The 23,064-nt window shown below is 40.7% G+C and overlaps 1 protein-coding gene across 5 annotated transcripts; it reads right to left on the reverse strand.

Annotated features, from left to right (window-relative positions):
• Positions 1-1,600: 1,600 nt before the first annotated feature.
• PLA2G12B (phospholipase A2 group XIIB) lies at positions 1,601-20,780 on the reverse strand. Of its 5 annotated transcripts, none has more exons than XM_060406667.1 (4): positions 20,409-20,780; positions 10,639-10,715; positions 6,760-6,925; positions 1,601-2,014 (listed from the first exon to the last, which is right to left on the reverse strand). In XM_060406667.1, exons 1-4 carry the CDS (start codon positions 20,617-20,619, stop codon positions 1,896-1,898), a joined length of 573 nt encoding a protein of 190 aa, XP_060262650.1. In that variant the 5' UTR covers positions 20,620-20,780; the 3' UTR covers positions 1,601-1,895. The 5 variants fall into 5 exon arrangements, with proteins under 5 accessions (XP_060262650.1, XP_042096920.1, XP_011960656.1 ...); XM_042240986.2 differs by having other exon boundaries at positions 1,601-2,017; XM_012105266.5 differs by having other exon boundaries at positions 10,627-10,715.
• Positions 20,781-23,064: the final 2,284 nt, after the last annotated feature.

Below are 23,064 nucleotides of genomic sequence, written 5' to 3' on the forward strand. Positions count from 1 at the left end.
ACATTTTATCGAAGTAACTATCCTAAACCACAGAGATAAATGTTATCCGCAGTTAAATCCTCTTGCTAAATATGCCAGTTCATTTTATGGCTTTACAGAAGATCAGAAAACAGTTTTTCTACTTTTCTTTTTAGAAAAAGCTGCAACCAACAACTTGTATTGGAACCAGTAACATTAACAAAAGGAAGAAAAAGGAGAAAACAATCTAAATCAGGGGTTGGCAAACTTTTTCTGTAAAGGGCTGAAGGGTAACTAGTTTAGGCTTCCCTGGTCGCACAGGCCCTGCTGCAACTACTCAGCTCGGCTATCCTAGCACAGGAACAGCGGGAACTTTACCCAAACAGGCGCTAAGCCTGATATGGCCCAGGCCTTTGTTTGTCGGTCCCTAACTTCAGTGGTCCTCAGGCCTCACAGTGCATCAGAATCATTGGGGAGTGTTTCTAAAATACCAAGATGTAGGCACCAGCCCCTGGAGAAGGCAATGGCACCCCACTCCAGTACTCTTGCCTGGAAAATCCCATGGATGGAGGAGCCTGGTGGGCTGCAGTCCATGGGGTCACGAAGTCGGACACAATTGAGCGACTTCACTTTCACTTTTTACTCTCATGTATTGGAGAAGGAAATGGCAATCCACTCCAGTGTTCTTACCTGGAGAGTCCCAGGGACAGGGGAGCCTGGTGGGCTGCCGTCTATGGGGTCGCACTTAGTCGGACACGGCTGAATCGACTTAGCAGCAGCAGCAGCAGGCATCAGCCCCCAGAGGTTCTTTAGGGTTTTAATATTCCTCAGGTGATTCTAATCTAAATCAGTGCTGAGAACCAGTGTTTTTAATACTCATCAGGTGATTCTAATCAGCAATCAGGACTCAGTCTCATTCCCTTCAGTTTCCACGGACTTTTCCTAGCTGTCTTCAGTAGCTGCTGCTGCTGTTAAGCCGCTTCAGTTATGTTCGACTCTGTGCGACCCCGTCCCTGGGATTCTCCAGGCAAGAACACTGGAGTGGGTTGCCATTTCCTTCTCCTAAGCATGAAAGTGAAAAGTGAAAGGGAAGTCTCAGTCATGTCTGACTCTTAGCAATCCCATGGACTGCAGCCTACCAGGCTCCTCCATCCATGAGATTTTCCAGGCAAGAGTACTGGAGTGGGGTGCCATTGCCGGTCTTCAGTAGCAGTTTTTACCAAATGCTTCTCAGATCTTAACATGACATTAACACCGCTTAGTAATTGGGAATTTCAATAGGACTAGTTCAATGAAGGAAAAAAATGGAACCCCAGAGACCTCACTCTGTCTGACCTGTACCTCCACAGGCTTTAATCAAGTAAGTCTCTGACCTTGTCTTGTTCTTAACTCTTCAGCACTAGTGGTTATAATTGTTGTCATTGGAGGAACTTACCAGGTTGGGTTCTGTTCTCTTCTAAGTGAAATGGAAGCACATTGGTGATAGTGGAATTCATGCATCTCTTTTCACATTTTCTAAAAACTATATAATATGTGAGATGCTTATTAGCAACTGAAACATGGACCAGAGGAAAGTCATTGCCTCTCGAATGGTTGGACTCTCCAAAATTTCACTTATTAATATAATTATCAATTCCAAGAATTCCAGTATGTTAGTCTTTATTTTAGTCTTCAAAGTAAGCACTGAATTTCCAGGCAAATATGTCCTGGTTGGGGAGATTGGTGTTAAAGTGAAGAGTAGTTTTCAAATCACTTGGTGTCTTTTTTCCAATCTTCCTTTTCCAAGGTCAAGACTCACTTTCAGCTATAAAATGGTGTTCCTTTCTGTGCTTTGTGGTATCCAAACTTTGGGAAAAAGGATGAGGCACATCTGCCATACTCCCAGACTGACAGCTTTGAGTGGTGTCACTCAAAATGGGGAAGGAATCACCTCTTCCTCATAACTCTTCTTTCTCCTCTTCTGCACAGATGCAAGCTGCCCGCTGACTGTTCATAAAGGGCCGGCAGCCCAAAGTCCATACAGTGTTGAACACAGTATCAGCCAGGGAATCACAGGCTACTTGAAAAAGATGAAGAGAAATATAAGGGTTAATATACAAGACTACCCCAAGTAGTAGTTTGAGTAATGTTGAAGAGGCAGCATATTTCCAAGGATAACATGATACCCAGAGGAAAGTTAGAAGCAGTGACCCAAATACAGAATTAAAAGGAAAAAAAAAAAAGATTTATGAGAAGCTTTTTCAGAGAAGCTTCTAGCCAGGCTAATAAAGCAGAACACACTTTGAGATGCCCTCCTTTTATGGGGCCTCCAGGTCAAAACCATGACTAGCAATCAGAATCTCCCACATCACTATGCTCACTCCATAGAAAATTACATTTTTTTTCCGGAGGACTCAAATAACATTGCTATGTTTCCTATAGCTTTCCCTATTCAAGTGTGGGATAAATAACTAGGTTACTAATATTTTGTGAAAGATTTGTGCATCTGTATTCATCAGGGATATTGGCCTGTAAATTTGTGTGTGTGTGTGTGGTGTTCTTATCTGTTGGTATAGGTAAGGCTAGCCTCATAAGACTTGTTTGGAAGTTTTCCCTCCTCTTCGATTTTTTTTTTTTTTTAATCAGCCTGACTGTGCCCAGTCTTAGTTGCAGCTTGCAGAGTCTTCACTGCCACATGCAGGATCTTTAGTTGCAGCTTATGGGCTCTTAGTTGGAGCATGTGGAATCTAGTTCCTGGGCTCCCTGCCTTGGGAGCACAGAGTCTTAACCACTGAACCACCAGGGAAGTCCTGTCTTGAACTTTTTGAAAGGCTTCCCTGGTGGCTCAGGTGGTAAAGAATCTGCGTGCAATGAGAGAGACCCAGGTTCAGTCCTTGGGTTGAAAAGATTCCCTGCAGAAGGGAATGGCTACCCACTCTAGTATTCTTGCCTGGAGTATCCCGTAGACAGAGGAGAGAAGGATTGATATTAATTCTTCTTTAAATGTTGAAGCCGCTTAAATAGCTGATTTTCTTTGAATGTTGAAGCCAGCAACCTCACCTGAATCTAGAGTCCAGGGATTTTATTGGGCATTAGTTACATAGGCATATGGTACTTATGTGACTTATTTCAGTCACTGGTACTCCCAGACCCGCAGAAGGAAAGCAGGTATTCACCATAAAATACACTGATTGTATGAGCCATCTAGACCAACTGGTATAGTGTGCCTCAAGATCTTAGGCATCCAAAACATCTCATCAGTCAGAATTTTCCAAGAGTTCACTTCCCCAGGGCTGATGAAGGGCTAGTCATCAGCTAGAATGGCTAGAAAATAGCCATTTCTTGGGAATGCGCAGAGTTTTAATAACCCAGATCTTTTGGATTAGACACTTTCTGTATGACATGGAACAGATATAACAACAGAAATCAGAGATGAGAGAGGAAATGGTAGAGAATAATGTTCTTGGCTAAATTGGAAACATCAATTTCAAAATAACGATGCAAGTTTTTTCATGTCTTTTAATAAATTTTTTTGTAAATTTCAATGACTTCTCTTAAGAAATAATGCTTATTAATATTTGTTTGAAATTTGATTTTTTGTTAACTTCATGTAAAATTTATCTCTAATTAAATTAACATATATAGAAAATTTCCACCTTTTTTAAAAAAGTGAAACCATCTGATCCTAAATTTTTTGTTTGTTGGGAGACTTTTGATTACTGATTCATTCTCCTTATTAGTAACAGTTCTGTTCAAGTTTTTCTGTTTCCTCATGATTCATTCTTGATAGATTGTTTTGAGGAATTCATCTGTTTCTTCTAAGTTGTCTAACTTGGTGTATAATTTTTCATGGTAGACTTTTATGGTCCTTTATATTTCTGTGATATTAGTTTTAATGTTTTCTCTCTTATTTCTGATTTTATTTTCATCCTCTTTTTTTTCTCTTGGCAAATGTAAAGTTTTGTCTATTTTGTCTTTTTAAAAAAAAACTAATTGATCTTTTCTAGTGTCCTTTTAGTCTTCATTTCATTTATTTCCACTCTGATCTTCCTTCCTTCCTTCCTTTTACAATCTTTGGACTTCATTTGCTTTCTTTTACTAGTTCTTTGGGGTGTAAAGTTAGGTGGTTGATGTGAGATCTTTCTTATTTCTTGATGTTGAGGTTTATTGCTATGAACTTTCCTCTTATTAATAGAACTGCTAGGAGGGATAGTTAGGGAATTTGAGATTGACATGTACACACTGCCATATTTAAAATGGATAACCAACAAGGACCTACTGTAACTCAGGTACCAACAGGGAACTCTGCTCAATATTTTGTAACAACCTGACTGGGAAAATAATTTGAAAAGAAAGATAAATGTATATGTATAACTGAATCACTTTTTTGTACACTTGGAACTAGCACAACGTTGTTAATCAGCAATACTCCAATATAAAAAAAAAGTTTTTAAAAAAATTAGAATAGACCCAAATAAGTGGAAATACATCCATGTTCAGTGGTCAGAAAACATAATTTTAAGATGGCAATATTCCTCAAATGGATCTACAGAGCCAACAGAAGTCTTATCAAAATCTCACCTGCCATTTCTTGAAGAAATTGACAAACTGAACCTAAAATTCATGTGGAAATGAAAGAGATACAGAATATCTGAAAAAATCTTGAAAAAGAACAAAGTTGAAGGACACTTCTTGATTTCAGATTTTACTGCGAAATTACAGTAATAAAAACAGCGTGGTACTGGCATAGATCAATAGAATAGAATTGAATTGAAAGTCTTGAAATAAACACTGCAATTATGACAAACTGATTTTTTTGACAGGGGTACATAAACGATTTAATGTGGGAAAGAATAGTCTCTTTCAGCAAATGGTGCAGGAACAAGTGGTGGGAAAGAATAGTCTTTTATTTAACAAATGGTGTATATCGATATGCAAAAGAATGAAGCTGGATCTCTTTCTTACACCATACAGAAAAATTAACTAAAATGGATCATAGATCTAAATATATGAGCTAACACAACACTTTTAAAAGAAAACATAGTGACTTTGAGTTCGGCAAAGCCCTTTTACATATGACATCAAAAGTACAAGAAATTTAAAAGATAAAAACGGACTTAAGCAAAATGTAAAACTTCTGCACTACAAATTATATCATCAGGAAAGTGAAAAATCAACCCATAAAATGAGAGAAAGCATTTGCAAGTCATACATCTGTTAAAAGATTTACATCCAGAATATATTTTAAAAAGTCTTATGACTCAATAATAAAAAGAGAGCCCAATTTTAAGGAGGGCAAATGAATAGACATTTCTCCAAAGCAATTATTTAATGGCTAATAAGCACATGAAAAGATGCTCAATATCATTAGCCCATAGGGAAATGTAAATCAAAACCAAAATGAGAGATAACTTCACACCCAATAGGGTTTATAATAAAATAGATAGATAACAGGTGTTGGCAAGGATGTGGAGAAATTGGAGCCTTAATACATTGCTGGTGGGGATGTGAATTGGGGTAGCTATTTTGGAAATCAATTTGTCACAAACTTACCAAATAACCTAGAAATTCCCCTCCTAGATATATATCCAAGACAATTGAAAACATGTCACCACAAATACTTGAAATAAGTGTTCATACCAGAATTATTCATAATAGTCCAAATGTCCATCAATTGATGAAAGAAAACTTGTTTTATCCATATAATGGAATATTATTCAGCTATTAAAAAGGAATGAAATACTGATGCACACTACAATATGGATAACCCTTACCAAATGAAAGAACCCAGTCACAGAAGACCACATATTTGTAATTCCATTCATATGAATTGTCTAGAATAGCAAATTTATAGAGACAGAAGACTAACAGTTGCCTAGAACTAGACAGGAGAACATTGTGGTGAGACTGCTAATGGCTCTGGGATTTCTTTGTGGAGTGATGAAATTGTTCTAAAATTTATTGTGGGGAGTAGCTTGACCTGACCCTAGATTAGCAGCAGGCATTTTTCACCTTTTATAGGTATAGATAGAAGGATACTCCCATTTACAGAGCCTCATTAATTATTAATATTTTCAAGTCTACGCACATTCACTTTAGAACAACACTCTAGACATTGATCTGTAACAGGAGCCAAGATTCTTCCTGCAGCTGACTTTCCCAGTAGCATAAAGCCAGCTCTTCATAAGCCCGAATTTAAAACTTTACCATCTAAAAGCATGTAACAGTAATACCTGGATATACTGTTCGGGCTTCATTAACTAAAGAATTACAATTTTCCTAAGATAAATTAGGAAAAAGAAATTATAGAATCACTGCTAGAAGTTAGGCAGCTAAGCAGTCATTTTAAAATAATTATCCTCAAGGATATAGAGAACTTTACACAAAAAGAAGATAGGTTTTAAAAAGTTCTTTCTCTTACTGAAAACAAAATAAGAAAAAAAAAGCTTCAACCCAACACCATGGACCTATACAGAATAATTCCTGATATGGAAAATTATTTAACAGTGGAATGGATAATGAAAGCCAGTTGGGCAAGTCTTGCTCTTGTCTTAGAGGATAGGTTTTTATCCTCTGGGAAGGCTTTGGTGTGGCCCTGTCCATCAGGAGTGGCGCCAGCAGCTCCTGGGCAGGACAGCAAGAACTTTAGTGAAGGATTGCCAAGAGTTTCCCTTCCCCCTTGCTTCATTGGTCACAGAGTTCTATAAAGAAAGATCAGTGAACTCTGATGGTCTCTTTGAGTAAAGGGGCTCTGATTACATTTCTCTGTGAAAATAGGTACCAAACTCTCTGCTCACAGGTCAATGCACTTAAGATACCTACCTTCCACATTGGAGACAAAGCCCAAACTCCGTTTAAGGTCAGAGCAGATAGAGTGGAGGCACCATCGGAATTTTGCATCGCAGCGATACTTGTTGGCACCACAAGTGTCGTAACAGACGTCCAGCTGGTTGCAGCACTTGGTCATTGCTGGAATACCCAAGTCCATCTGGAGAAAAGTGAAGGAAGAAAATGCCACGTTTAGACCAAGGACCTTAGGCAACCTTGCCTACCTTGTTCTCAAATTCCTGTTACAGATTCAGGTCAGTTCAGAAGCACCAGATGACTGGAAAGTATACATCAAGTTGATAATCACAGGATGCTAAGTTTTAATCATGATCTAGTCATTAGTTTAATAACTTTGAATGGCCCCTTTTTCTGCTTTTTCTTTTAGATTTTAGTAGTTTTCAAATTCACAGGCCACTGTGGAGCTAAAAATAGAAAATCAGAAAGTGAGTGCAAGAGGGCAGAGCTTCTGTACTTTCAAATTCAACTAAAACCTTTACTTTGTGAGATTTTTTTTTTTAACCAAAGATTCCAAGGCTCAGAAGTATGAAAAATTAAGCCTTAGTTCACAAAGAGGTCACCAGGATTTTGCAGGGACCCATTCCATGCAGCGCTGTTTTAAGTGTGTGTATCTGTTTGTAATGTGTTGGGGAACAGAGTAGGGTATAGAACATAGTTCCTGACCACAACGGGACTACGATCAAACAACATCTAACATATATATACACATACACATTTATAAAGTGTCCTATAAACAATTATAAATCTGTCATAAACTAAGTTCATAGACCTCCACGCACAGAGACATCAAATGGGAACTTTTGTAGAGGATTATTAGATAATGGTATACTTAAGATATAACAAGTCAAAAAAGGAAGTAATAAGCAAATCATATATAAGCAAGTCAACCAGTTTGTTTAGTCATTCTAGGGTCTTCTCTGTGTGATATATGTTTTTTATTATATGTACTTTTTAATTAGGGAGAAAGACAAGTTGATAGCTGGCCTTGACTTCCAAAGTAACAAGTTAGATTTGACTGGGCTTCCCAGGTGGCATAATGGTAAAGAACCTGCCCGCCAATGCCAGAGACCTAAGAGATGTAGGTTCCATCCCTGGGTTGGGAAGATCCCCTGGAAGAGGTCATGGCAACCCACTCGTGTATTCTTGCCTGGAGAATCCCATGAACAGAGAAGCCTGGTGGGCTACAGTCCATAGTGTCACAAAGAATCAGACATGACGGAAGCAACTTAGCTGGCATGCACTTGAAGAGGGAAGGGACATGGTAGAATAAGTGATGAAAGAGAAGTAATCAAGAACAAGATGACGAAGGAGTAGGTGGACGTGGAGTACATCTCTCTCCACAATGACATCAGGACTACACCTTCAGACACAGAGATGCATGCAGAACACCAGCTGAGAGCTAACAGAAGTACCTGACCAGTAGAGAAGAATATAGGCTGCTGCTGCCAAGTCGCTTCAGTCGTGTCCGACTCTGTGCGACCCCATAGACAGCCTCCCACCAGGCTCCCCCGTCCCTGGGACTCTCCAGGCAAGAACACTGGAGTGGGCTGCCATTTCCTTCTCCAATGCATGAAAGTGAAAAGTGAAAGTGAAGTCGCTCAGCCATGTTTGACTCTTCCCGACCCCATGGACTGCAGCCTACCAGGCTCCTCCGTCCATGGGATTTTCCAGGCAAGAGTACTGGAGTGGGGTGCCATTGCCTTCTCCGAGGAAAAGAATATACATACCACGCAAACCTCCGAAGGATGAAGGAACTAGGGGGAAAAGTTAGTAGGACTGGACCTGCCCTTGGCCAATGGGGGAACTGAAGCAGGGATCCGATCCCCACACCAAGGCAATTGTCTGAGTCATAGGAGAAACATTTAATGCTGAGAGTGAAACAGCTGATCTGTGGCAGCCTAAAGGGGATGAGGATCAGATAGTCCTTGCTATAGCCATACATACCACGGACAGGGATGCTGCTCCCCTGGAAGGCGTAGCAGCTGGGAGCTGGAGTTTAGGGATTGTGGAGCAATACCAGGGAGAGGGCTGCTGTTGACCGCGGAGAGACAGATGGGGGTAGCGGGTGGGGGGCAGATGTGAGGAAGGAGACTGTGGTGGGAAATGCCTGTGGAGGAAAGCCAGGCAGCCATGGAAGCAAGGCGATACTGCTGGAGGCGGTGGAGCCATCACCATAGCCTCTCTTTCCCCACACGCCAGCATCGGCAGCTGAACAGTAGAGGCTGGCCCACCAAACACCTGATGCACTGAAGGACAGAGCAGGACCCACCCAGGGTGCTCCTTTAAGTGACTGATGCGCAGGACTACATCGTAGGACCCCAGCCAGGGGGGCCCCTCTATGTGCCTGATGCACCGGACCACAGAGAAAGACCCCAGGCAAGGGAGCCCTCTAAGTCCCTGAAAGGGCAGGGCTACGGAGAAAGACTGGCCAAAGAGGCCTTCTGATCACCAGCAAAAAGAGGCTCGACAAAAGACTCTGGTAGGGCCGTAGCTCCTGCAGTGGAGGCAGCCTGTGTCCCTACACACTTGGCGTCGCCAGGGTCCCCACAAGCCAAGCATTTGTGCCACCTTCATCCTCAACTCTCACTGGGGCAGAGCTACCACAGGCAAAAAGAGTCTTGCGTCTATGCGCACAGGCTCACTTTGGTAGTGTCTGACTCTTTGCAACTCTGTAGACTGTGGCCTGCCAGGCTTCTCTGTCAGGAAGCAGGGTAGGGTCTCCAGGCAGGAATTTGCCTGGAGGTTTCCATATCCTTCTAGAGCACTATATTTCCTGCTGCCCTAGCCGCCAACTCCCCTGAGTAGCTGGAGCTGCCAGAATCCCTGTGACCCAAGCAGCTGCACCACCCCACACCTGGCCCTCACAGGGGCAAAGCCAAGTCCTCCAGGGCAGCCTCAGGAGCAAACCCCAGTGGATGACCCATACCCCGAGGTGGAAATAAAACCACAGTTGAAATCCAGGGGCAGTGTGGCTAAGGAAGAAGACCCAAAACCTTCCCTCCAGCTGTACAAGCTGCAGATTAAATCCACACGGTCAACCAGGCAGACTCTGTGTCTATGGAATATATAAAAGGTCATTGAGAGCTCCCACAAAAGAAAAACACACTAGTTCTGACAGCTGTGAATACTGGGGGCAAGAACACACAAGAGTAGGACCAGCTTAGAATCCAAAACAAGATATGAAATGCTTCTACCAAATTTTCTACCACTTTAGCCTCTTTTCTAAAGTGAAAAAGGTAAAAGGGTTTCTGAGAGGTCTTTAAAAAATTAATTATTACTTGTTTTTAGAGGAAGCTGATAGTTTGAGAAATAGTCAGTGGCAAAATTAAAAATGTTTTAGGCGGCAGCTGGTTGGCAGGGGACAGTATGTGTATGTGTGTGTTTGCAGATTTCTATGATGCTACTACTCCAAACATAATTGATTTAACAGTTCAGACATGAAGTCGGCCACTTGCAAAAGTCCTGAGCATACAGCAATCAGCCCTCACTGGTCAGTACCGGCTAGCTCCAGTACATCTCTAGAAAGTCTCACCAATTTGAAGAAGTCACACTTGTCCGATCTATTTCAAATTAAGTTATGCTTGGTTCACTAAGGCTCAGCTGATGTTTGCACTGGTGACTTCAAAGTTCACTACCCAATGGCTAATCTGAGGGACAGCTGCATCTGAGAAAAGGAAATTAGATGCTTTCTTTGAAAATTATCTCCTTTTCTCTGTATCCAGTTTAAAATACTAATTATATTGCTCAACCATATTCCATAAGTGATGAGTTCCATTAGAGGGACCTCTTAGATTAGTCTTAGTCAAAACCAGTCAACTAAGAAAACAATGGAGGTGTACATACTCTTTCTGGTACCTTGAGACCCAGGAAATAGGAGCTGCAGCCATTGGGCTCCTGAGGCTTGTAGCCAGGTCTGGGCATTGGTGCCTTTCCTAGCAGGGGAAACAGGAAAGAAGCAGGAAGAAGAGTTTAGAAATGAAGCATTTGGAAACATTCATCAAATAAAAATTGTCTAAAAGTATACTCAACTTTTCCTTTAAAAATAACTGCTCATCACCGACTTAAATTAGGTGGTGATGATGAGTGATGATATCAAAAAAAAGTAATACTCTCCAGACCAGACTGGCATTTTTCTCCCAATCTTGAAGAGTTTTATGAGCATTTATTTACTAACAATTCTAACATTTCTTACATGGGTGACCTTGAAGATAAGGTCCACGGCAAAACCAAACTAAAACTTAAGATCTTTCATTCTTCTATCCACTGTAAGACCACATACTATACACAAAGACCACTGCCCGATCATACAGTTAAGGGATCAGAATTAAAATAATACCACAAACATTTTTAGAATAACTTGAAGGAAATTTTGCAAGATTCCATAAATGTAGGCAAAGCATTATTTACCAAAATACAGAGAAAACATGCCTATACAATATTGTGGTTGTTTGTGTCATAGAACTAAGGTGAAACTATCTGAAAAGCTTTGGATTTCTTGGTTTCTCCTTCATGGCTTTTGGGTTATTTTATAGTCTTGCAAATACATACAGAGAAGCCTTGTCAGTGTATCAAGGGTAGTCATTATAGATAAAGATAACCTTGACCTTAGATGACCTCAGAACAGTCATCTGCAGTGAGTATTTTTATGCCATTATCCAGATAAGAAATATGGGACTAAGAGATTTAGTGGCTTGCCTGAGTCATTTAGAAAGTGGGAGGAATTGGGGTATAAATCCAGCTTTCCCGTTTGTCTCCTAAGCCCATGCTCTTTCCCCTCATTCCTCTTCATCTTATAGGAGATCCGAGACATAACAAAAGACTCAGGAAATAAGCCAGGAATTAATCCTCCAAGTGAGACGCATGGCATTTCTTCTTTCTCTTCTGTAATTTTCTCCTATCAGGTATTTTATTCTTAATTATTTTGTATTATGAACTATTTCAAAACTAAAGTCAGAGAAACAAATACCTATGTACCCACTATACAGAGACAATGAATGTCAGTGTTGCCAAACTTGCTATAAATATTTTTTATGCTTAATTAAATGTTTTAAGTATAGTTGAAGTCTCTTTATACCCCATCTTTCTGTTTTAAGTTTTAGATGCTAAGTCTATGATTTAAAGCTCTCTCTCCTTTTATTCTTACAAATTGTCTTGATTACTCTTGGACATTTACTCTTACACATGAATTTTTGAGTCCACTTATTACATTCTACAAGACATCATCAGGATTTTTATTGGAAATACATTGAATTTACAGATTAATTTGGAGACAACTGGATTTCTTAGAATATTCTAAATTTCCAGACATGAGCCTAATATAGCTTTCTATTTACTTAGATCTTTCTTATGTCTTTCAATAGAGTGTTATGATTTATTCCACATGTTTATTATATCTCCTACAAACTATATTATTCAGATGCTTAAACAAGGTAGAATATCTTAAGAATATCAGGATCTAAAATTAAGGCTCAGAAGGCTGGAATGATGTCTGCCCTTTTCTGGAACCGAGGGTGCTTCTAACCTTCCGGCTCTACCAGCCCTGGAATGTAGCCCTGGGTCTCATGATCCAAGATGGTGCTTCAGCCAACACATCCATATTACAAACAGCAGAATGGAAGAAGGAGGTAAAAAGGTCAGAGGTCCTCTCTTTAATAAACCCATTCCAGAATGCTACACACATCACTTCCTCTTACTTCCCTTTAGCCAGACTTTAATCATATGGCAACACCTACTTGCAAAAGTGGGCTAGGAAATGAAGTTTTTTTTCCAATGTAGGCAGCCATGAGCCCAGCTTGAAGTTGGAAGGAGGGCTTATGAATGTAGAAAAAATGGGGATAATGAGCAGTCTCTGCCATAGTCTGTTTGGGTATTTGTTACTGTGGTACAACATGCTTATAAGACAGTGGTTCAAGATAGCCCTCAGTGATCCTTGTCCTGGTGTATTTATACCTGTGTGCACTGTCCTATGGTTGGCCTGTGTGACCAACAGAATATGGCAGAAATGGAGGTATGTTGCTTCCAAAATTACGTTATAAAAGACTACTACTTCTGTCATGGAAAGGTCCATGTGGCAAAGAACTAAAGCCTCCTGCTAACAGCCACATGAATTTGGAAGGAATCTCCAGCTTCAGCCATATCTTCAGAGACTGTAGTATCAACAGGCAGTGTGACTAGAACCTTTATTAGAAACTCAGAGCCAGAACCACCCAGAAGAGCATCTAGATCCCCCATCCTGTGTGATACAATAAAATGTTTGTTATTTTTAGCTGCTAAGTTTGGGGGGCACTTGTTTCTCAGCAATACTTAATTATTGCAGTTGTCATTATGATTTGAATGTTTTTTCATTACATCTTTTTCTACGAGAGCTTTATTGAGATAAAATTCACATATTATACATTCATTCGTGTAATGTATTTCAGTGGGTTTTAGCTGTGAGACCATCACCATAATCTAATTTTAGAACATTTTTATTATCCCAGAAAGAAACCCAATACCCATTTTTACAAAAATCTCCATCTTTCATGTTCATCCATGTTGTAGCATGTACCAGTACGTATTCCTTTTTATGCATGAATAATATTCCATTCTCTGGATCTACTACAGTTTGTTTATTCATCCACATTAATAGACATGGTATTTGTTTCCATTTTTTGGGCTATTTGTGAATAGTGCTGCTATGATCAACTGTCTACAAGTGTTGGTTTGAATATCTGTTTTCAGTTCTTTCATTTTTCTATACCTAAGGCGTGGAATTTCTGGGTCATATAGTAATTCTGTTTAACATTGTGAGGAACTATCAGCCTGCTTTTTTCAGCAGCTGTACTATTTTGTATTTCCACCGGAAATATACAGAAGTTCCAATTTCATTAATCCTCACAATTTCACTACAGTGTATCTATAAGTGGTCTATATATCTGGAACAATCTGAAGGCTTTGGGTCTTTCACCTCTGGAGAATTCATAGCCCTTGTCTGAATTTTTAAGTTTCTTCATTCTCTATAATTTCTCCTTCTGGGCCTCTTTCTACTGAATGGTGAATCTTTTTGATCCTGTCCTTGTATCTTAATCTCTCTTTTATATTTTCCCTATTTTTCTCTCTGTACTGAATTTTTATTAGCTTCATCAAATTTATTTTCTACTTTATTAATTATCTCTAGGTTGACTAGCTGCTAGATTATCTGATATGTAACCCATCCACTGAATTCTTTTGATGACTATAATTTTTATTTCTGTGAGTTCTATTTAAATCTTTCAAATCTACGTATTCATTTTCTTTGTTTTATTTTCTAATTACATTTTCTATCCTTTCTTTTATATTTTTAATAATTTCAAATGTTATGATTTTTTATCTCCAATCCTTGGGATGCCCTTTCATTTTTTAATGTCCACTGACTCTCTGTCATGGTGGATTATCTTTTCAAATGGTATGTAGTTGTTTTCAGAAGGGCTTGTTTTTCTAAAAGAATTCCTGTGCCCTGAGTCACATACTGCAGAGTAGTCCCTAGCTGCTTTTGCTGTGGCTCCAGCAGACTGTGGGTAATTGAGACACACAGGTATTTGTTAATTTCTCAGCTTGGAATACTCACACCAGGCCAACTGAAGAAATTCAGATTCCTCATCTGTGCATAGAATATGCTTCAGGTAGTGATTTTTTAGTGGGTATCTATTCCCTCCGGCAGGCCCCACCCCCAGGTGGATAGAAAGCTTCCTTGCTACTTCTAATCCCTTTTAAACAGACTAGACAGTTTCCTAGGCTCTAAACTTTCTGCAAACTGTTCAGTTCCAACTTCCCAAATCTTACAGTTCTTCTCCTCTCTCTGTATGACTATTTATTAAAGCACATTCCTCAGCCCATGGAGTCTATATATAATGTTCCAGACTGAGACCTCCAAGGACCACAGCAGCATAAGCTCCTGCTATCACTTTGGTTTTGTGTTTCCTCTTCATTTCAGGAACTTGCAGGTTTCCCTTTATTTCATTCTAGCTTGAGTGTATATGTATGTGTTTTAATATTTAATTTCCACTCAGCCTTCTTATTATTTGTAATGGAAGTGTCCTGTACTTGTTGATGGAGTCTGCCAGCCCACCAGTGATTCCTCCATCACTTTTCAAAGGCCTTGAGAAATATAACTTAGTATTGATACTCTACTAACTTGTGTGTATGTGCGTGTTGCACTGGCAGTAGGGGAATGGGTAAAGTGTATTAAATAATACTAGTAATCAAATTATACATATGGAAATAATCACACAATTAAATGTGTATTATCTCTCGGAAGTGAGACTATGGTGATTTTATTTCTTCTTTGAGTTGTTATTTTACAAATGTTCTACTTATACTAGGTTTATAGAAATCAGGGGGAACATTTCAGTAAACAAACAAATGTCTAAATTTGATGGTGAAATTTAACTCTTTTTCTGATCAAGGGTTTTTGCAGCAGACTCAGTCCAGTTTCCTGAGTTACCCTCTGCCTTTTTTGGACTTAATAACTCACAGAAGACAAAACTCCCAGTTTGAAAGATAATGGGTCACCAATTACAGACACGTCCTATCTGGCCTGCTGTTGATGACAGTTACTTTTATTGTATTTAATGTTTCATGATAGCTGCAGAAAGTCTGTTGAGGAATGAAGCTTGAAATAAAAATTCTAAGAAAAAAGGTGATGGTTTGAGTCCAGACGGAAATTATGTACCAGATCCTCATGTTACAGCTGGAGCAGATTTGAGTTGTGTTACGTCTTTTCAGTTTGATGTTTTTAGTCTAGGCCTCAGTTACACACGATGTCACAACCTAGTTTTATTTTGGGGTTTTGGCTACCTATAGGAGTGACAGGCTGACCACCTGATCTGGATCAGCTTGGCAAACACTGGGCCAAGTCCAGCCTGTTCTTGTATAACCTGCCAGATAAAAATAATTTTTATATTTTTAAATGGTTGGGGGGAAAGTCAAAAGAAGGATAATATTTTGTGACATATTAAACTTGAAATTAAAATTTTAGTGCTCATAAAAACTCTTCAGAACACAGCAACACTCATTAAGTATATTAGCCACAGATGCTTTCACAGAAAAACAAGCCAAAAACTGTTTTGATCTTGAGGATGGTCCTTTAAGCAAGAGAAAAAATGCAGAAGATATAAAGGAAGTCCTGATAGACTTGTGGAGATTTAAAACATCTGACTAAAGTGAAACACCACAAAACACTTTAAAGACAAATAAGGGAGTTCGGCGTGAAATGAGAGTACTACCAGCAGACAGGTCTACTACCTTCTGGGCCCAACCGGTTTTTCTCTCTGTCACAGTAAAAATGTCTGGGGTTTATCATCCAGGTCAAGGGTTAAGCCACACGGGAGGGTGTGTACTTTCTCCCCACGCAGCTGGTTCCAGCGGAGGCAGCTCTGCGCTCCACTAGGGGTCGACCTGGTGGTCAGACTGCCGAATTAAGCGCTTCGAATTTGCTTCCTGCCAGAAACCCTCAAACACAGCATGAGGAACACAGCAAGGAGCCAAACAGAACTGTGGCAATTGAACTGAGGCAGTGAACTCGATTCCAGTCGCTAAAACAGATCCAGTTACTGTATGAGGTCAAGTGAGCGACTGGTCCCAGAGATTTGTCTGGGACAATCCCTGTTTCAGTATTTAAAGTCCTTTGTTCCCAGGAACCACCGCCCCCCTCACCCTGGCAAACCTCGACAGTTCATCACCTTTCCTGAGAACAACCTTTGCCCTCTAGGTCAGTAGCTCTTTCCTTTTTGGGGGGCCATACATCCTCTAAGAATCTGATGAAGGCTGTGAATTCTTTGCCTGGAAAAATACACAAACTCACAGGTTCATAAAATTCTGCTCTAAAATCACAAACAGGTAAAAAGTTCTCTAGAAAATAAGAATGCTGATGTTTAAGGATACCTGCTTTCCTAGAACTTAACGCAAGAAGAAAATTATCCTTTTATCCAAGTGTGACAGTGTGCATGAATATCTTAAATCATGATATACAAGACACAGAAACTCTGCCCCAGAAACCTTCATAAAGACGCAGAACATCTAAATCATCATTTGATACTTTCTTCCAGAAGCCGAGAGGGTGTTTTCCAGCCACCGGGATTTCTGTGTTTTCTAATTTTATATTGAAAAAGAATCAGAAGAATCTGATTGCATAGTTAACTTGTTGACTATCTTTCTCAAACATTTATAAAATTTGTTTGGTACCTGCCATGCTCCATTTGGTAGCTTGGTTCAGATGTAAAGAATCTGCCTGCAATGCAGGAGACGGGGGTACAATCCCTGAGTCGGGAAGATCCCCTGGTGAAGGGAATGGCTACCCACTCCAGTATTCTGGCCTGGAGAATCCCATGGACAGAGGAGCTTGGTGGGCTGTTACAGTCCATGGGGTCACAAAGAGTTGGACGCAACTGAGTGACTTTCACTTTCTAACAGCACTAATTCTTTATATACAGTGTCTTTAATTCTTATAACCATCTTGCAAGATAGATATTATTAACGTTAGATATAAACATGAGGAAACAAAGGTTGGGAAAGTTAGGTAACTTGTCCAAGGTCACTAGCAACGAGATGTCCTACACCCCCACCCCCAGATCAAACCCTTGATTTTTGCATCAAAGCCTGGTTCAAGGACCATTTGTGCCGTCCCTAGCACAGCCCTACTGAGTCAGAATCCCTGAGGTGGGAGAGGGTGTTCACATTAGTGCAGACTCCTTAAACCAGGTGTATGTACCATGTATCACCCCACTCCAGCACTCTTGCCTGGAAAATCCCATGGACGGAGGAGCCTGGTGGGCTGCAGTCCATGGGGTCGCCAAGAGTCGGACATGACTGAGCGACTTCACTTTCACTTTTCACTTTCATGCATTAGAGAAGGAAATGGCAACCCACTCCAGTGTTCTTGCCTGGAGAATCCCAGGGACAGGGGAGCCTGGTGGGCTGCCATCTCTGGGGTCGCACAGAGTCGGACACAATTGAAGCGACTTAGCAGCAGCAGCGGTACCGTGTATGCTCTTGATTCGTGTTGAATCTCTATGTTTTAGCCCAATCCTTTGGTAAATTCAGATTTTGTGTGTTAACAGGAAAACTAACTGTAGGTAAATGAAGTGTGGCAAAAACAGTGTTGACATGCTAGCAGGATACAAGCACAAATTGCCGGTCTGAACAACTATGGGCTGAAGTTCTTCCAGAATGATCCCTTACATTGTGTTGTCTACTGTAGCTGCAATTTGTAATCACCTGGGAAACATTAAAAATAATGATGTCTGGGTCCAACCTAAGGAGATTCCCTTTTAATTGATTTGGGCAGCAAGTGTTTTTTAAAGCCGCCCAGGTGATTCTAAGTGCTGAGTGAGGTAGGAACCACTGTTTTAAGTGGTGATAAGCACCTATCAAATGGCAATTTTTCTTGTAGACTAACTGTTGCTAAATTGTTCCTTCTGGGAAAAAAAAGAGAAAAAAATCAGTTTTTAAAGCAGCCTTTTTCCCCCTGGAAGAGTGATCCCAGGACTCGAGCAGCAGCAGGACCACCTGCGAACTCTTAGAACTGCAGATTTTCTGGCCCCGCCCCAGACCTACCCAATCAGTATAGGAGGGGTCGAGGTGAAGCAGTCTTCTTAAACAAGCCCTTAAAGGGATTTGCAGCGCTGGCAAGTTTGGGAGCCAGTGCTTTGAAGAAAGTGTTTTGCACAAGAAATGTGTCACAAAGCAAACTGTAAACGAACAGTGAGTTATTAGATGTTATCTGTTCAAAAGCCTGCTTGGTTCTCAATCAACTTGAGAAGATAGTCTGTGCTGTTTGGGTGCAGCCTTCAGGTTCTTGGCTCTCTGCATTCCAAAGGAAACAAGGCTTAACCCCCTCTTTCCTATATGGTTTTCAGGTCCTTCTTTGGACAGGTTCCGTTTTGCAGAGTGACTGGAGTTACTTGCGACCCTGTAATCTCTGTTGACTATTCCCATCCCCCACCAGTGATTGCTGCATCGACTGACCCAGGTGGAAACTTGCAACCAAACTTTGCTGAAATCTTTTAATGCCATTTTACTAGAAAAGAGGGTTTGGGTCTTGTTTCCCTAAAGAAAGAGAAGAGAAAAGAAAAAAAAAAGTCCTGTGTTGTCTATTTGCTAAACCACAGACTTCATAAGCCTTGTGTTGCTTCTAGGAAGGAAAGGAGCACCTGTGTTTATCAAATACCTGGAGTTAACCCTTTCCTGCCCCATCCATGCAAACTCGGTGAGCATGGTCCCTGTGACAAGGCATCTCTGCATTTGTCCAAAACACCCTGGATAAAGACGTGGCTAGCAGTTTTCCTCTAGCACAGGTTTACTCTATGGAATCTTCACAGAGATGCAGCAGCTTCCTTTTTTTCACTATCTCCCTCTGAGGTTGAAGCTTCTATTGTGTAAAAATTTTGGTTCTGGAGTGCTAACCACAGTCTCTTAGTCACTTTCAGTTTGTAAGAAGAGATTCCCTCTGCTCAGGGGTAAGAAAGGAGTGCAAGACATTGGCCGAGTCCAGCAAGCGTGTGGCTTTTTTGAGTCTCTCTCCAAGCTGAGCTTTATCTGTTGTGTCTGGAGAGAAAATTTCTCAAGTGTTTTCCTGCTAGGCTCAATCACCATCTTCATCTCTTAATCCCATGCTGAAACATTTGATAAACTAAACATTGAAATCGATGCTGTTAGGAGACTGTGTCTGCTTTCAAAAACATTTTCCTTGGAAGTTACCCCTTGCCTCCTAGCTGTAAGGTCCAGGGCCCCTCTTTCTGCTCCCATTACAGTGAATTCCAGTGTTGGGGAGAGCAAGAACAGGCCTCAGGTTCTGCTGTTTTGCAGCTAGGCCTTCACGCAGCTTCCCATGTGCCCTCTTTACAACTCGGGTGAGGTAGTGCTCCTACCCATTCAGTTCCACATCCAAGACCAGGCCTGAGGGACAGTGTGGTCACTCAGGGCCTGATCCCTGGTGGGCAGAAGCGGCTGGCAGATGCCCATCCTACTCACGGAAGGCCTGCCACTGCTGACTGAGGCAGGGACAGCTCTCTCGGTTCGGGATGGGGTAGGGGGTGGGATGGGTTAGGCAAAGTGATCAGAGACTGACATAGCTGGGAGGAAGGTGTGAACTGTATTACGGGGAGAGGAGAATCCATTTCTAAGCTAGGCACAAAGTGTCTGAGGAAGCTCAGAATTTTCCCTGAATGATCAGCTTCAGTTTTCAGCCCTAGGAACACCTCACAAAGACATCCCCTATTCATTTTCCTCCTTGCCACCTTTTGCTAAGTATCTATCTGCCTCAAACAAACCCATTAAAATGGCCCCAGGGAACAAGTATTGCAAAACTCCTTGGAGTAGGTTTGCCAGATAAAACACAGGAAGTGCAGTGAAATATATATTTCAAATAAACAATCAGTAATTTGTCATTATAAGCATGTTTCAAACATCTCAAATATTTTAACAAATATTGGTTGTTTATTTGAAATTCAGAGTTCACTGGGCATTCTACATTTTAATTTTCTAAATCTGGCAACTACCCTGTAAGAAGGGGATAACAGGGGAAAAGTGCATGACGGATTGTGGCCCCGCTCAGGCTGTTCACAGGTCCGCCAGCGATAGTTTCACAGGAAGAGAAGCCATGCACTCACCGTATCGGCACCTGTACTGACAGACTCCATTTTTCCCTCCCAGCAGTTCCAGAAAGGAATCGAAGTAGCTGTTGACAGATTCAAAGCTGTCCCGGATGTGCCGAAGGCCCCAGTCTGAATAGGACTCCTCTGCGTCAGGGCTGCTGTCGCTCTGAGCCAGGCCACCAGCCAGGCTGAGCCACAAAATCAAGAAGCTGATGGCCCGCGTCATCCTGAAGCCAGGTGGGTGCTGAGGTCCCTCCTCAAACTCCCCCAGCCAGTGTCCCAGGAAGTCCAGGTACACAGCCCACCGGCCAGATGCCAGGCAGGACTGGAAAAGGGATTACCTGGAACGCTCAATCTGTGTGCTCCCCAGAGGTGGACTTTAAACACAGCTATGGAGGTTAGGATGAGATCAGGGCAATTAGAAAGGGCAAAGGTTAGGCAGTAGGAGGGCCTTTCTGGGGGACGGCTAGTGAGAGAGCGAACACTTCACAGTGGATTCCCCGGCCCTGGAGCAGGGAAGTTAGCCAGCTTCTGGAGGCATAAGTCGTGGAGCCATTGGAATTCTACCCTAAACAAGCTGGTTAACCTACAGATCAGTTGCAAGTTTGGTCCCCCAGGACCAGCCTCTTGACACAAAGGACCTGGCCACACCCCTAAGCCAGTCACCTACAGCTGGTGTTTAGCAAGATGCAGGAAGATGTATAAAAGACTCAGGAAATCCCCAGTGAGGGTGAGTCAACAGGACCAATGGTCTGGGTACTGTCAGAGTCTGCTCTAAGTGTCTGTGAATGGGGCGTTCAGATTTAGCACCCCACCTTCTGTGTCAGTGCCGCTTCGAGCTCAGACTCTGTCCTCTAATCTGACAGAGCTCCTCATGGGGCATTTTTGCCTCTTGATTTACAGCAGTATTTTTATTTATACTCAGCTGCATCTGGTGTTTACAGATTGAGATAGAACTTGGGGAACTCAGCACTCTTAGTGTTAATCTTCCATTGAGTTGCTTAAAAGAGAGTTTCTCAGAAACACTATTTGAAATTTTAGGCTTTAAAAGTGTTGACTGAAGTCTAGTGTTTTGGTGTCATCTTCAGTTTATACTTTGCTTTTAGTCATGTGAAGAAATAAATTTTATCTGTGAAATCACTAGGCTAAAAAATAATAACTATGGATCAAATGAGTCATCTTGCTTCTCTGTCAAAAGTCTGGAAATATCCACAGAAAATAGTGAATTAAATTTCTTCATTTTAGATAAGAAATGTATTTGTCTAAAGACTCCAGTAATGGTACTCATTATAAAATATTTCATATGAACAGCAGCAATGCCACCAATATTTTAAAGTGCCTATAATTTTTAAAAACCATTGTGTGCGTGTGTGTGTCTTTTAATTTCACATCAATTCTACAAAGAAAGGTAAATACCATACCCATTTGAGAGGTGAGAAAACTGAGATAGAAATGACTCAGTCAGAGACAAACAGGCTATCAAGGCTAAAAGCTGAGAGACAGAACCAGCTACATCACCAGTTAAAATGAAAAGTGGAGCTCCTTTTCAAAAAGCAGGGGGAAATTGCTATTAAGGGACCTAAAATAGAAAGCTTTTTCCTTTAAAAAAATGTTTTATTGTGTTATAAATATTGGGTAATAGTGATAGCTGAATAACAATATAAACTTATAAATTGCAAAAATATTTTTGGTGTCATCGTTTTATATAATATGTAATACTTTATTATTAATGTATGACACCTTGATTGATCATTTTTCTGACTTTTCTGCAAATTCATTAAGTCATTAAAATTCATACCTTTAGCGACTTCATTTTCAGTTCATACAATTGAAAACATTGCCAGTCGCTCTTGGCAAATGCAAGGTCTCAGATACTTTTTGATAATTTTTAATTTTGAGAAGGCTCTGCTGATCCAGCTGTTACTGGAGTTATTAAAAGTATCTTTTCTCCATTTTTTGATACTTTAAAATTTATTATTATTATGGTAGATATTATTTATTCATATTTACCATTTTAACTATTTTTAAATGGATAATGCAGTGTCCTTAAGTACATTAAAGACATTCACAATGTTGTTCAGCTGTCGTCAGTCTCCATCTCCAGAACTTTTTCATCATCCCCAACGGAAACTCTGTGTATGTTAAACAGTAATTAACCATTCTTTTCCTTCAACTTCTGGCAACCACTATTATCCTTTCCTTCCATATGAATTTGTCTATAGAAGGTACCTCGTAGAAATGGACTGATACAATGTTTGTCCTTTTGTGTCTGGCTGGTTTCATGGAGCATAATGTTTTCAAGGTTTATCCGTGTTGAAGTGTGTGTCAGTATTTATTGTGTATATGATGCTGCTGTGAAATTAGTATACATCGCTGTTCGAGTACCTGCTTTCATTTCTTTTGAGTACCTGGCTAAAATGGGTTTTGCCAGATCAAGTGGTAATTCTACACTGAACTTTTGGAGAAATCATCATACTGTTTTCTACCGTGGCTGCACCAGTTACATTGCCCCCAGCAACGCAGAAGGGTTCCGATTTCTCCATATCCTAACCAATGCTTGTTATTTTCCATTTTGTTTTTTGGCAATAGTCATCCTAAAGAATATGAAGTAGTATCTCATTGCAGTTTTGACTTGTATTCTCTGATGGTTAGTGATATTAAGTACCTTTTC

Source organism: Ovis aries, chromosome 25, assembly GCF_016772045.2.
Source record: "Ovis aries strain OAR_USU_Benz2616 breed Rambouillet chromosome 25, ARS-UI_Ramb_v3.0, whole genome shotgun sequence".
In the NCBI taxonomy this organism is placed as follows: Eukaryota; Metazoa; Chordata; class Mammalia; order Artiodactyla; family Bovidae; genus Ovis; species Ovis aries.